General features: G+C 47.5%; 1 protein-coding gene across 1 annotated transcript in view; it reads left to right on the top strand.

Moving 5' to 3' along the window:
- The window catches only part of LOC144147167 (uncharacterized), a 49,078-nt gene that overhangs the window by 16,730 nt on the left and 19,591 nt on the right, over positions 1-12,757 (top strand). The window contains exons 9-13 of the mRNA XM_077679237.1: positions 828-873; positions 1,804-1,829; positions 3,811-3,844; positions 7,163-7,226; positions 7,677-7,899. Coding sequence (XP_077535363.1) covers positions 828-873; positions 1,804-1,829; positions 3,811-3,844; positions 7,163-7,226; positions 7,677-7,899 — 393 coding nt within the window. The remainder of the gene's footprint in view (positions 1-827; positions 874-1,803; positions 1,830-3,810; positions 3,845-7,162; positions 7,227-7,676; positions 7,900-12,757) is intronic.

The following is a 12,757-nucleotide window of genomic DNA, read 5'->3' as shown; positions in this document are numbered from 1 at the left end:
AGAAACAGTTAAGGCAGTACGTAATATTAACGTAAGGTATAAAATCCCCCTATGCTGGTTGCCTAATTCAAAAATATTTTGATGGAACCCACTAGTCGGCGTCACAGTCACTGCTTTGGGGTTCTCTCTCGTGTAAAGCAAATTTAAGCTCCAAGATAACTGAACCAACAGCCGGGAACTTATAAAACACACTTCCAGTCATGTGCGAAAATTAAACTGCAAGCTAACTTGCCGCAAAGGCAACCGTGCGATCGTTCGCAATGCTTCTGACAACCCGCGCGGCCAAAGGGTGTCCTCCTTTGATGTCATGACGGGCGCAACCAATCAGGGGCGTCTTTCAAACGGGGCCGCGCTTTTTGCAAGATAAAGGCCACTTGGACTCACGTACGATAAATTTCAATGTGATATTCGGAATCAGTGCGCAAGAAACTATATAACTGTTAATCTAACTCAAATTTTCTGGAAAGCGCTTCAGCTTCCCTTTAATACTAAAGTTTGCTTCACTGCCGTAACACCTCCTGTGCTGTGGTGCCCCCTTTACAGGCAAGGTGATGAATCGCTCGTCATAAGAAGCTAGATAGCCTCTTATGACGAGTCATTTTTTACAGTGGCATGTATGAGACACAAGTCGGAGACACATTTGGCACATGTCGGAGATCCCTAGGTGGCCTGCACTTAGCGCCTAGGCCTCTGCTGTTGTGCTCTTTTACAGCCCAAGTGTGGCTGCAGTGTGTAGAGGCCAATTCTGACATAAGTGGAGAAGTGAGTGTTGTAAGAAGATCTTGCACGTGCTCACCCCCATCTCTCTGGGCTGTCTTTCTCCCCAGGATCCATCTGCATTAGGTGTTGGTGGAGGGCCCGGTGGTCTGCAAGGTGGGTGCCATTTGCACTTTGCTCAACATCTGTGGCACAACAGGGTGGCTGCATTCTTACTGCCTGCCATTTTATGCGCACGAAAGGTTTTCTTTTTTGCTGCCTAAACTTGCTACCTAATGATGCACATTTGCGTGTTTCTGTATCACGGAAACGTTCGGTTAATTTTGCGTGGTGTGTGTGAAGCGTTAGGGAGGCTGCGAAATTTGTTTGCTTCCTTTCAGGCTTCCATTTTTGTACTAAACATTTTACGCTTTTTAAATGAAGAGCATTTCTTAGCCTCGCCTCTTCCTGCGTCGGACGGCGTCCACAGCTCCGCGTCCGCAGCAGGTGCGCCTCTCCTCCTTCCCTCCTCTCTCTCAACAGCAGCTGGCGCGCGCATGCGTCGTAGTCAGCCCGTTTGCTCTGTCGCGGTCTCAGCGTAACAGGTCTCGGCGAAGGGCGCGCACTGCTTGCGCATGTGCGCTCTCCCCCCCGTACTGCTCTCCCTCTACTGCGCGCGCTGCAAATATAGCGGCTAGCGGTCGCTCGTGTTTCAGTCACTGCGTTGCTCCTTCCTTCCTTGGTTGACGCTCGCTCCCACGTTTACTCGTGTCTGCTACTCCAGCATCACGGAAGAAGCGATGGAAGCAACACTGCCTTCAACCAGTACTGAGGCCCCAATGCTCTGCATTTACTCGTGTTCCCCTCGCGGGAAGGCGTGGGAATTTTTTTTTTGCGAGCCAAAGGTGTTTCTGTCGTCCCCTTGCTAACTACACAGCATAGTCTGTACGTATTTTGATTTCAGTAGTTGCAGCAAATTTCCGTTTTTTTTTAATGTCTACTCAAGTTACCGTTTTAAAATGTGAATTCTTTTTATCTCTCATATGAAAGGAGGCAGTAGTTGTCTTCTAGTAACACACATCTAACCTCTGTGCCTTTCTTTTTCAGACCTTGATGACCTTTCACTGGCAAAGGTAAGCGAGTTCTCAAATTTTCTTAGATTGTGGTGCCACTGAGAGTTGCCCATTCTCATCAATCTCGAGAAATCTGAAGCACCTGCTTATTACCGTGCTGAAGAAACCCTCCACGTGAAATTAATGTGATTGTATCGGTCCTGTATGACCGATACATGCAGGCTGTTTGTGAGTTGTCAAGCAATTGCCACTTCCTTGTTTCTGTGTCGATGCCTTAGGTCCCCTCTTTTAGCTGCCACTGAGCACTCCTTGGTGCTTGCAAACGCAAAGGTGTACTAATGTGCCTCGGGGATCGAAGAGCATATTTGAAACAAAGGGGACTATTGGAACCCACCCCGATGGCAGCTCTCGTGACCTTGCTACTATTTGCATTCTCTATGCCAGTGCACTATGACTGTTAAGGGTTTTTGGAAGGTGCACAGTTATAGTTAAGAAATGGTGCCGTATTATGTGCACTGGGCAAAGCCACATTTATTGCTCTCTAACATAGATGTGGTGAATACCGTATTTACTCGATTATAAGCACCCCCTTTTTTCCAAGATTGCGATGCCCAAAGTCAGGGGAGCGCTTAGATTCGGAAAACCTAAAATGACACCCCCCCCCCCCCCCGCCCTCCGACCCACATACAAACACACTTTTTGTGGCAGTAACTAGAGGAGACAGGAGCAAGGAATAATGTTTTATACAGCAAACATTGAAAAAAGTAGGCGCAGACAATGAACTCACAGTTTGCATCTGATACTCAGTCACATTAAGATATACCACTCGAGTGTGTTGCGTCGCTTGAGCCGCTGCTCTCAGTATCCCACAGCGTGTTGTCTTTGGTTCCGTCAAACATTTTTTTTAAATGACTCAAGTGCAGTGAAAGGCTCAAAAACAGAGTGAGAAAGCACAGTTGGCGGCCTGGGCCGCATGAATATATAGCCTGCGCAGGGCGCGGTTCCTTGCAGAAGAGGGGGTGCTTAGATTTGCATGAAAACTTTTTTTCCAATTTTTTTATGAAAGTAGGGGCGGGGTTCTCAGAATTGGGGGTGCCTAGAATCGCGAAAATACGGTAAGTGAGCTAGTAGTTGGAACAGACAAACGCTCCTATGCCCTCAACGGGCGTGGATCAAGCTGGTTTTCAAAAGTTGGCTGTAGCAAGCAGTGCTATTAATTTGTGAGCAGGGCACAGGTACCGGTTGGTCTGGCTGGTGGAACCGCTAGGCCTATAATCTAGCCGTGGTTGAGTGGTCTCTTGTCAAGTGGCACAGTGCGTTTAGTTCTAAGTTGGGAATTTCGGACAGAAGTTTACTGTTAAAATATCAAGAACCAGTGTTCCACGCAAACACTCTCATTGGCGTGTTCGGAAAAAGGTGGCCATTTTGCCAGTGCCAACACTGCAGTGCACCTAAGGCACCTAAGTGTGGAGAGTTACAGGCTTTCCTTTTTTTTTTATTTTGTGGTGCATCGATAGCGCTACTTGTCCTTCACCTTGGTCTTGTGTTTCACTGAAATGTACCGACACATTAGGGCTAATTTTCTTTTGCAATGGATGTGTGGAGGTGTTGGTACACCTGAGTCACTGTTTGCAGAGTTGGTACAGTGATTTCACTGCTTTCCTCCATTATTGCAAAGGTGTAATTATTTTTTTTTCTTTGATGAAAAAGCCTGGTATTTTCCAGCATTGGTACTCCCAACAAAATTTGTGAATGTCAAGTGCATTCTTGTACTATTTATCGCTTCTGCAATATAGTTCTCGAGCTTTGCATGATCTCTTCACATTCTTGACAACCTGCGGTAGTTTTTCATTTTCAGGCGCGTTTTGGCAATCATCTTCTGGTAAACTCATATTAACTGCATATCGCTGCTTTCTAGCAAATATGCTCACTTTTTATTGCTTAACTTCAGTCTATGAGGCTGCTCCGTTTTCATAAGATGCAGTCATCAACTGTGTTCATTAAAACTTGGCGTTTTTTTATTTTCAATGTTCTTTCACAGGATGACCTCGAGAATGCGGACAGCCCTATGCCAGGTACTGGATCTGACACCATTTCCTTAAAGTTCTTACCATTAAAGGGACCCTGCAACACTTGCCATCGACTACTAGTAATGTATTTTGGCATAAAGTCTATTGTCCCAGAAATCTCCTCCCGGAAGAATTATGAAAATCCGTTCACAATTAACGAAACTACACGCGATGAGAAATCGCGCATAATCGTTCCCTCTCAACTCGACCGGGGGCAACGCGACGAAAGCTGCACGCTCTCTCCCGGAGAGGGGGGCGGCTCGCGGCGTTCTCTTCGGCGGCCTTCGATATATCACATGCCGGGTAGTTTTCTCCTTTTCTCCGCAACGCGGAGGGGCCTATTTCCGGTCTGGTGCCACAAAAAAGCAGGCATGGGTGCCTGCTCGCAAGTGCGCGCTCGGGCTGGTAGGGCGTTTTTGAAGCAATAAACGTTTGTAGTCGAGTGGTCCCGTTGAAAGGGAAGTATTGAGCTCATCACTCAAACTCCGCGCGCACTCAAAACACAAAAGAAACGGCAAAACTGTGCCTACAGGTTCAGGCATAGAAGAGGTTCGTACACGACGGAAATGGGAGAATCTACCCGCGAAGTTGACCAGTGACAGCCGATCGGGCAGCCATGGCCTATGTGACGTCCCTCAGGCCATGCATAATGAGGACAACTGAAGAGAGAGCGGTTTGTTTTTCCGCGTCTTTCACATCGATTTGCGCGCTCACCGCTTCACGTGCACGTGTAATATTTGGCTCAGGTATTCCTGACAGTGTAATCTAAACGTTGCGCAGGTTTACTTGCACTGCTCAAAGAGTGTTGCAGGGTCCCTTCAAGTGTTTTACATCACGTCTCGCATACTTGCTGACTATGAATTGAGGTGTGTGTATGTATATACCGTATTTTCCGGTCTATAAGTCGCACCTTTGTATAAGTTGCACCCCCCTCAAAAAGACAGTTTTTCCGAAAAAAACGTATATAAGTCGCACCGGTGTATAAGACGCACCGGTATACAACACGCACTTGTTAATTAGGTAAACTCATAGCGAATCATATCGTTAGAAACTGCGGCGAAAGTACATGGTTGCGGCGGCGGCCGCCTATGAACACATCCCCCGGTAGGAATGGCTAGACACGTGCATATACTGTCCAAAGTCTAGACAGAGCTTCTCAAAAATGGTTTATTGATGCACACAGATGGCATGTACTTACAGACGGCATTTAGGCAAAACCATCGAGGTCTTCCTCCAACTCGCTAACAAATAAACAATTGAGCAACTTCAAGGGGATGTTCCGCCGGCGCATCGCTGTCATCCTCCGACTCACTGATGTCTTCTTCGCCAACATCATCACCCTTCGCGGACGGAATTACTCCGGCCTTTATCAACCCGGCTACAACTGTTTTTGTAGAAATGGAGTCCCAAGAGTCGGAGACCCATTTGGCCACCTCTCAAAACATCGCGCGTCACTTGCGCGCTGTCATAAATCAGCGCAATAAAGGCGTCATGGCGGACGGAAGTGACGCGCATCGAAGCAGCTCGAAAATCGAAACTTATCAGCAAGCTGTCATTTTAAAAATTAGAAGCACGTTTACCTCCTTCAGTGTAACTCTCTGTAATAATTTATAAGCTGCATTTTGTTTTTGCAACCCGGTTTGATGTTACTTTAAATTTATTCTGAACTGTAGTTACTGCGCATGGCGGAAAGTGGCACGCGGTTGTTGCAGGCCATCATCATTGTTTATGGGAATTCTTTGGTTTAATGTCCTGAAGCGACAATGGGCTATGAGAAACGCCCTAGCGGTGGGCTTTGGATTCATTTAGACCATAGAGCTGTGTCTCAACGTGCGCTGGCGAGGCGCAGCCGCCGCGAACCAGATTTGTTCCATACATAGGTCGCAGCGGTGGATAAGACGCACCAACAAAAATTTCAGAAAAAAACCGCGACTTATACACCGGAAAATACGGTAGTAGTTTAGCGGAATCAGAATATAGTGGAATCAGAGCGACGACCCTACACATTAGGTCGTCGCTCTGATTTCCAGGCTTGAAAGCGGTGTTTCTGGGGATGTTGAAATACAAAAATGCTTAAGTGTGCGCAATTTTAAGAGTGCATAAAAAAATATCCCAAGTGGCTTGACTTACCGTAAAATTTTGAGCAAATGCCCACCTTTTTACCACGCCTAATGGGAGTAAAAAGCAGAGTGGGCCATCTTTTGATCAGTGCTGGAAAACATCACGAAAACATCAGCAAAACACCTCAGAAACGCCGGGCTTGGTTTAGTCGCTCACTCATTGTCAGTAAGACCATCAAAAGGTCGCCCGTTGCTCACTACTGTCTTCAACTTGTTCTTCCCATGACACTGTTGCAAGAGCATCGCTACTTGGTATTCCATTCTCGCACAAGCTTCCTGTTTACTTCAAAATAACATCCTGTCTTGCTTGCGTTGCTCCTTATCGAAATACCTAAAAGTTTCCAATCTTCTAGTTTCTTTTCAATGCTTTGCTTGCCAATGGCAAACGGTGAAATGAAGCCCCGTCAAAGTCGTCTTCGGCAAGAAGTTTTAAAGCGTTCTTTGGCAAGAGTAGATCTAAATTTTTCCCTCTCGGTAAATGTTTTAGGCTACTTGAGGTCGTACTTGTGATACGTATATACTTGCAGCGAGTTGACACACTTTTGGTTCGATCAACTTGCTTGGCACCAATTTTGAAAAACTATCCAGTCCGGCAAAAACGGGGCATGATTGGTTATCGGGACAAAAAGCTTGGACGACACAAGCGGACCTCAAAAGCGAACAGGAATGTTGCGGCCAAAATGGGACTTCTCGTCGTCCTACGTGTGTGTGATTATCAGTTTTATCCCCTGCAGCCAGTCGTGTGTGAAAGATGAAAAGTAATGCTCGCGGTTTTCCGCGAGGCATTAGTAGCGGTAGTAGAGGAGGTAGCCACGTGAAATGGGCCTGTTCCTGTCATGTTGGGCATTACGCCGTATTGTTTTCCGCGGTGCACGTTTAATTTGAATTTTTCTGTGGGGGGCGTGTTCTGGTGCCACAACAGCGTAAAGGAAACATGAACTGCTCTCACAAGGTGAAGAGATAGCTTCATCTTGTCATCTCTTGCTTTTATCAGAACCCGTGCGGAAATATCGGGGCGGTAGGTTTGAGCCATTGCTTGTGAAAGTTGGTTTTCTTCTGACCTTGAGTGGAGTCAAAACAGCCAAATTTCTGCACTTCGATGCACCACTGAATTCACAGCCCTCTGACTACACATGTACTTGTGGCCTAGCTACGGCTTCTGTGTGCCTTGCATTTGAGTTTGGGCACCTCGATCGGTTTTCAGAGGGACCTGCCGCTGACCCCAACATCCTGACATGCACCGTGTGTGACTACACGACCGAATCAGGGTAAGAAATGGTTGTGTGCTTCTTCGTTGATGATCATCGATTCTTTGCATTGCAGTTCAGCCTCGTTATACGAGACATGGATGTAAGAGACAAATGGGTATAAGAGACACTATTCACCCACATGGTTGGCTGCCCTATCTTTCCCATTAAATGGACCTCTTTTACAACAGACATCGGATGTAGAAGGCAGTTGGTTATAAGGGGCAAGTCATCCTTGAACTTAGTACTGTGCTTTTGAGTGCTGTGCACGTCAGGAGTAGCCTCGTTGTGTTATCAGGGTGTCTACCAACTGGGGAAATCTTGGGAAACCAGGAATTCTCATTTATTTTGAGTGGTCTGTAGAAGTTCGTGGAAAGCTCGAGGAATTTGGAAGCTTCAGCTTGGTAGACACCGTGATAGTGTGTCCCGAAGTGCGTGGTGCAGCGGAGCGCGTGCCCTGCGCTGCTGCAGGGACGAGCTGCGCTACCACATCCGGCTGCACGCGGTGCAAGGGGAGCTGTGCTGCAAGGTGTGCCGCCAGAAGTACCGCACCCTGGCCGACTTCAAGGAGCACTGCGACAGCCACGCCGCCCCGGCACCGCCCCCCAGGAACGCCCCCGTAGTGACCGCGCGAGCGCCACGCTCGCCACCCTCGCTCTTCTGCGGTACCTGCGGGAAGGTCTTCCGCTCACAGGTGGGCCCCGGCAAAGACGCCGGTTAGAGCGGCGGTGGTGTATTCGGCTTTGGCTGTGGTCTCACCTAGAGGTGATCTTCCGTTGCAAGATAGCTACAAACGAGTCAAATGTACCCAGTGTACACCGGTTGCGAAAGTCCCCATAGCCCCCATGTATCAAAAGATAGTCTACGGTTGGCAGCAAACAGGTGCAAGCACGGGGCAAGTGCATTAGCCTGCCAGCTGTCGTCAGAAAGTTGGAGTAGTACTCGAGGGCTTGTTGCTGCTGCGGCAAGTCATAAGGGAAAGACCACGAAAACATAAATAAACAGTACCCAATTTAATGTGTTTAATTTGAAAAGCAGGCTTTTTTTTTTTATTAAGTTGTGTTATTACAGGGACCTTGCAGCACTCTTTCAGCAGTGAAAGTAAACCTGCGGGATGTTTAGATTACACTGCCAGGAACACCTGAGTCAAATACCGTATTTACTCGCGTAATCCTCGCACTCACGTAATCCTCGCACCCCTAATGTGAACCACCAAAACTTGGATATTTTGGTTCCTCGCATAATTCTCGCACCCCCAACTTTGCAGCGGCGTAAGTTGCCCGCTCGCGAAACCCGCATGGTGCACGCGCCCTCCCCCGCCGCCTCTCCGTTCGGCGGAGAGCGCTGTGTATCCAAGGACATCCAGGCGCCCTAACAACCTGCATGGCTACTCCCTAACAGGCGCCCTAACACGCTACTCACACTGTCCTTGAGCCGGTTTCGCGCATGTTTCGCGTGCGCGCAACTAGACGGTGTTCGCGCAGCCCGCTGTCGTGTCGCCGTCGTGGTCGAGTCCACTCTAGTCAGTGAGTCACTCGCTTCAGTGGTGGATAGCTCGCTGCCATTCTGAGAACTTTTTGATCTCTTTGTTTTGTGCTTGGTGCCGCTTCGCCATGGGGAGGAACGCCAGCTACACTGCCGCTTTCAAATTGAAAACGAAAGAGTACGCGATTGAACACGGCAACCGTGCCGCAGGCAGGCACTTCGGCGTCACCGACTTCAGCGTGCGTTACTGGAGTAGGGCACGCACATACGACGACGAGATAGGGCGCGCGCCAGGAAGCAAAAGCGGAAATTTCATGATCGCTGATCGACGGGAGACTGTTTACGTTGTAAATAATAAAATAAAAAGAAATAGCTGCTGTTGGCAACACTGAGCTTACATATACAAAAAACGACCGCTACATTTAGCGGGATTGGTATAAGGCAAATTGGCAACACTGTGCACCGGATTTTTTTTTTTTTTTTCCGCATAATTCTTGCACCCCTAACTTTGCATTGACTTTTCCGAAAAAAAAGTGCGAGGATTATGCGAGTAAATACGGTATTACACGTGCACGTGAAGCGGTGAGTGCGCCAATCTGTGAAAGACTGAAAAACCAACCGCGCTCTCTTCATTTCTCCTTATCATGCACCCCTGGCATGGCCTCTGCGACGTCATTGAGGCCATGGCTGTCCTATTGGCTTTTGCTGGTCAACTTCACGGCTTATTTCTCACATTTCCTGTGACCATCTGCTGTTGGCAGTGCTGTGTATGAACCTCTTCTATGTCTGAACCTGTACGCACAGTTTTGGCGTTTGTTTTGTGTTTTGACGGCGCACGGAGTTTGAGTGGCGAACTCAATACTCCCATTTCAATGAGACCACTCGACAACAAACATTTATTTCTTAGAAACACCCTACCAGCCTGCAGAGCTCTTTGATGGGAGCAGTTGCGAAACTCCGCCTCAAAAAAACGGCCCGCACCTGGACCCCTCCTGCTTTGGATCATGCGTATGGTGGCGCCACTGCGGTTACCGCACGCACTATCCAAAAAACAAACTAATTATTCAAACTGACAATTTAACGTGAAATTTTATTTTGAAGGGGTGTAATTCTTTATTTCTGTACTTTCCTAAGTTATTCATTGCTTCCTTAACTGCGGTTTTTTGTTGCAATTGTTTCTACGTCTGCGCAACTGCCTCGACCGATAGGCACTTGAGCGGGCACTCCAGCACAACGCAGGTTCGACCTGAAGTACTAAGTTTGCAGTTGTCGCTCGGCCTTCATCACATTGTATGCCAAAACTAATCCAGTAGCTGATCAATAATCCTTTCAAGCTTGCGTCAAGCCCTTGAAGCGAATTTTTAACTCTTTTTTTGCTGCTGGAAGACCGCATATGACGCGCAGCAGACGACAATGTGCAGGCGACAATGCATCATGTTGAACACGGACACATTTTTTTACTACTCTTGGTTTGAATGCATATAAAACACTTGCGTGGTTCAACACCTTTGGTTTCTTCGGCACAAAAAATTTACGAAAGCACCCAAATACCATTTTTCGCCCAGCTTGTAGAGTGGCGAACCACATTGTATAGTTTATTTTGTCACCAACAGAAGGCGCCACTGTACGGGAAAATCCAAAACAGTGGACCAATTGCAGGGCCACTTTTTAATTCATGGGGCCTATGGGAAGTTTCGCAACTCCTATATCAAGTAACTCTGACCAGCCTGAGCGTGCGCTTGCGAGGAGGCAGCCATGCCTGCTTTTATGTTGCACCAGGCCGGAATAGACCTCTCCATATTGCCAAAAAAAGCAGCAAACTTCCTGGCCTGTAACATATCAAAGGCTGCCGAAGAGAATGCTGCGAGGCGCATTTTTGCCGGGAGAGAGGGCGCAGCTTTCGTCGTGTTGTCCACAGTTGAGTTGAGAGGGAACAATTATGAGCAATTTCTCATGGCGCGTAGTTTCGGTGATAGTGAACGGATTTTCGTAATTCTTGTGGGAGGAGATTGCTGGGACAATAGACTTTATACCAAAATACATTCCGAGTAGTCGATGGTAAGTGCCTCCAGGGTCCCTCTAAGTAAAAGTTTAGCAAAGTTCAGTTTTTGTCCCCTAGGTGCCATGCCAATGCACTTTTCTCTCAGCTTCAACGGGGCAAGGGTGCTCGTGCTGCGCAGGTTCCTAAGTGCAGTTTCACAACTGGTGCATATTGAAGAATTCTGCATACCAGGCACTTTCGGTGCAATGCATAACAATAATTAATGCATCACTATGCCAAGCATCACCCCCAAACGGACCTAAGAAGTACCGAAGCGCCCTTATTTATGAAAATAATGCTTAGAACTGGGCCACACAGAATTTTTACAGTAAAAAATTACTGTGTGTCTTGCAAAAACTTCACCGCATCTTAAGCTTAAACCCAGGCCATTTGCACCAAAGCCTATGATTCTACCCATTAGGCTACTGAGGTTGAACAGCGGGGTTCTTTTAGCAGTTGCTCAAAGGAATAGAATGGGTGCTCAGACTAAACCATAGATGGCACTGGTGTGTACAAAAAATAAAAGCCGTTCCATTCAATGTGAAAGCTGACGGAAGTTCAGAGCAGTGATTCGCCATAATGGGCTGTGGCGCCGTTAACCGCTCACTGCTACCACACAATGCAATTCAAATTTCCCGCCTTTGCAGTGCTCGCACGCCCCCCCCCCCCACCTGAAACAGTGCCAGCGGGAGTTCTGTTCTTTTTGTGCTTGCTTTCCCTCCCACACGTGCCGGAGTTGCACTGACACTTTTTTTCGCTTAAAAAATTAACCCTGCAGGCATTCCTAAGTAAATGAGTGCGGGCACTGCCAGTTAATTACGTATATTTTGCCTCAAATGTACAACCTCAGAAATTTTTAGTAATATAGCGGGAGTGACGACCGACCGGCATGTCAGCGCCTTATCACGGTGTTCAGCAGAGAAATAGGCGAGAGTATGCGCACGCGCATAGGGCTATCTGCTGTATGAGTGAGAGAGGGCGGTTGGTTTTTTCGCGTCTTTCACGGCGATTTGCGCGCTTACCGCTTCACGCGCATGTGTAATATTTGGCTCGGGTGTTCCTGGAAGTCTTATCTAAACGTCGCGCAGGTTTACTTGCACTGCACGAAGAGTGTTGCAGGGTCCCTTTAACCCTTTGCTGTGTTTGTGTTGGGGGCTTCAAGTGTAGCCCCTTCAACTTAGCCGAAGGCACTGTAATGATCATGAAGCGATTAGAGTGACGAGTGGAAAGTTGCTTGCGATCGGTAGCAAAGACTTGGGGCATCTCTGGATTTTTTGGGAGATTCCACCCATTGTGACCAGTGCGGTGTTTGCATTGGCATAGTGATAACCGTGGCCAAACACATGTGGAACACACTGAAGTTATCACTTTCAAAATGTAATTTAACATGCTCCTGAATGAATAACTGAGAAAAAAAACCCTGTTGCACCTTCATCGAAGTTTCAAGCCTGGAGCGATTTGTTTTAGAACATTCACACGAGTAATTCCTGCTTAGCAGTTTTCCCGAAGGCAGCGTTGTTTCTCCTGTTTCAAAACTGCAGGTTGTATTTATTGTCTGCAGTAATGAACGAGCCAAAAGTTTGGCACAGTTCTAGAGTTCTCTTAGGAGGGAAAGGGGTGCAGTGTGCTTTTTTATGAGATATTGCACCATCTGCAAGTGTGAGCTACCACCATTTACAAAAGTCCTGTTTTTTTTTTTTTTTTTTTTCTCCATTCAAGCACATGTGATGGCACCACAGTCTGGTCTATGTTGCCTCTCTAACATGCAGCAACAGCACTGTACCACAGTACCAGAAAATTGTTTAATACTACCCTTCATTCCTGAATAATTCATTCCATACTTCAGAGCTCTAGTGACACCCCGATGATACGTCTCCGGTCTTACGACGCCCCGGTGGTTACGACGGATCACCACGGTCCCGGCAAACTCCCCACAGAAACAATGCATTAAAATGCATCCCCATTATACAACGCCCAGGTGCACGTGGTCTGCTTCATACGCGGGAAGCTGGTGGTGATAAAGCAG

The sequence above is a fragment of the Haemaphysalis longicornis genome, unplaced genomic scaffold, assembly GCF_048455015.1.
Source record: "Haemaphysalis longicornis isolate Haplotype H1 unplaced genomic scaffold, Haemaphysalis longicornis Haplotype H1 scaffold_7, whole genome shotgun sequence".
Classification (NCBI taxonomy): domain Eukaryota; kingdom Metazoa; phylum Arthropoda; class Arachnida; order Ixodida; family Ixodidae; genus Haemaphysalis; species Haemaphysalis longicornis.
Note: the sequence above shows the minus strand (reverse complement) of the source record. Positions and strands in the feature narration are given on the sequence as shown.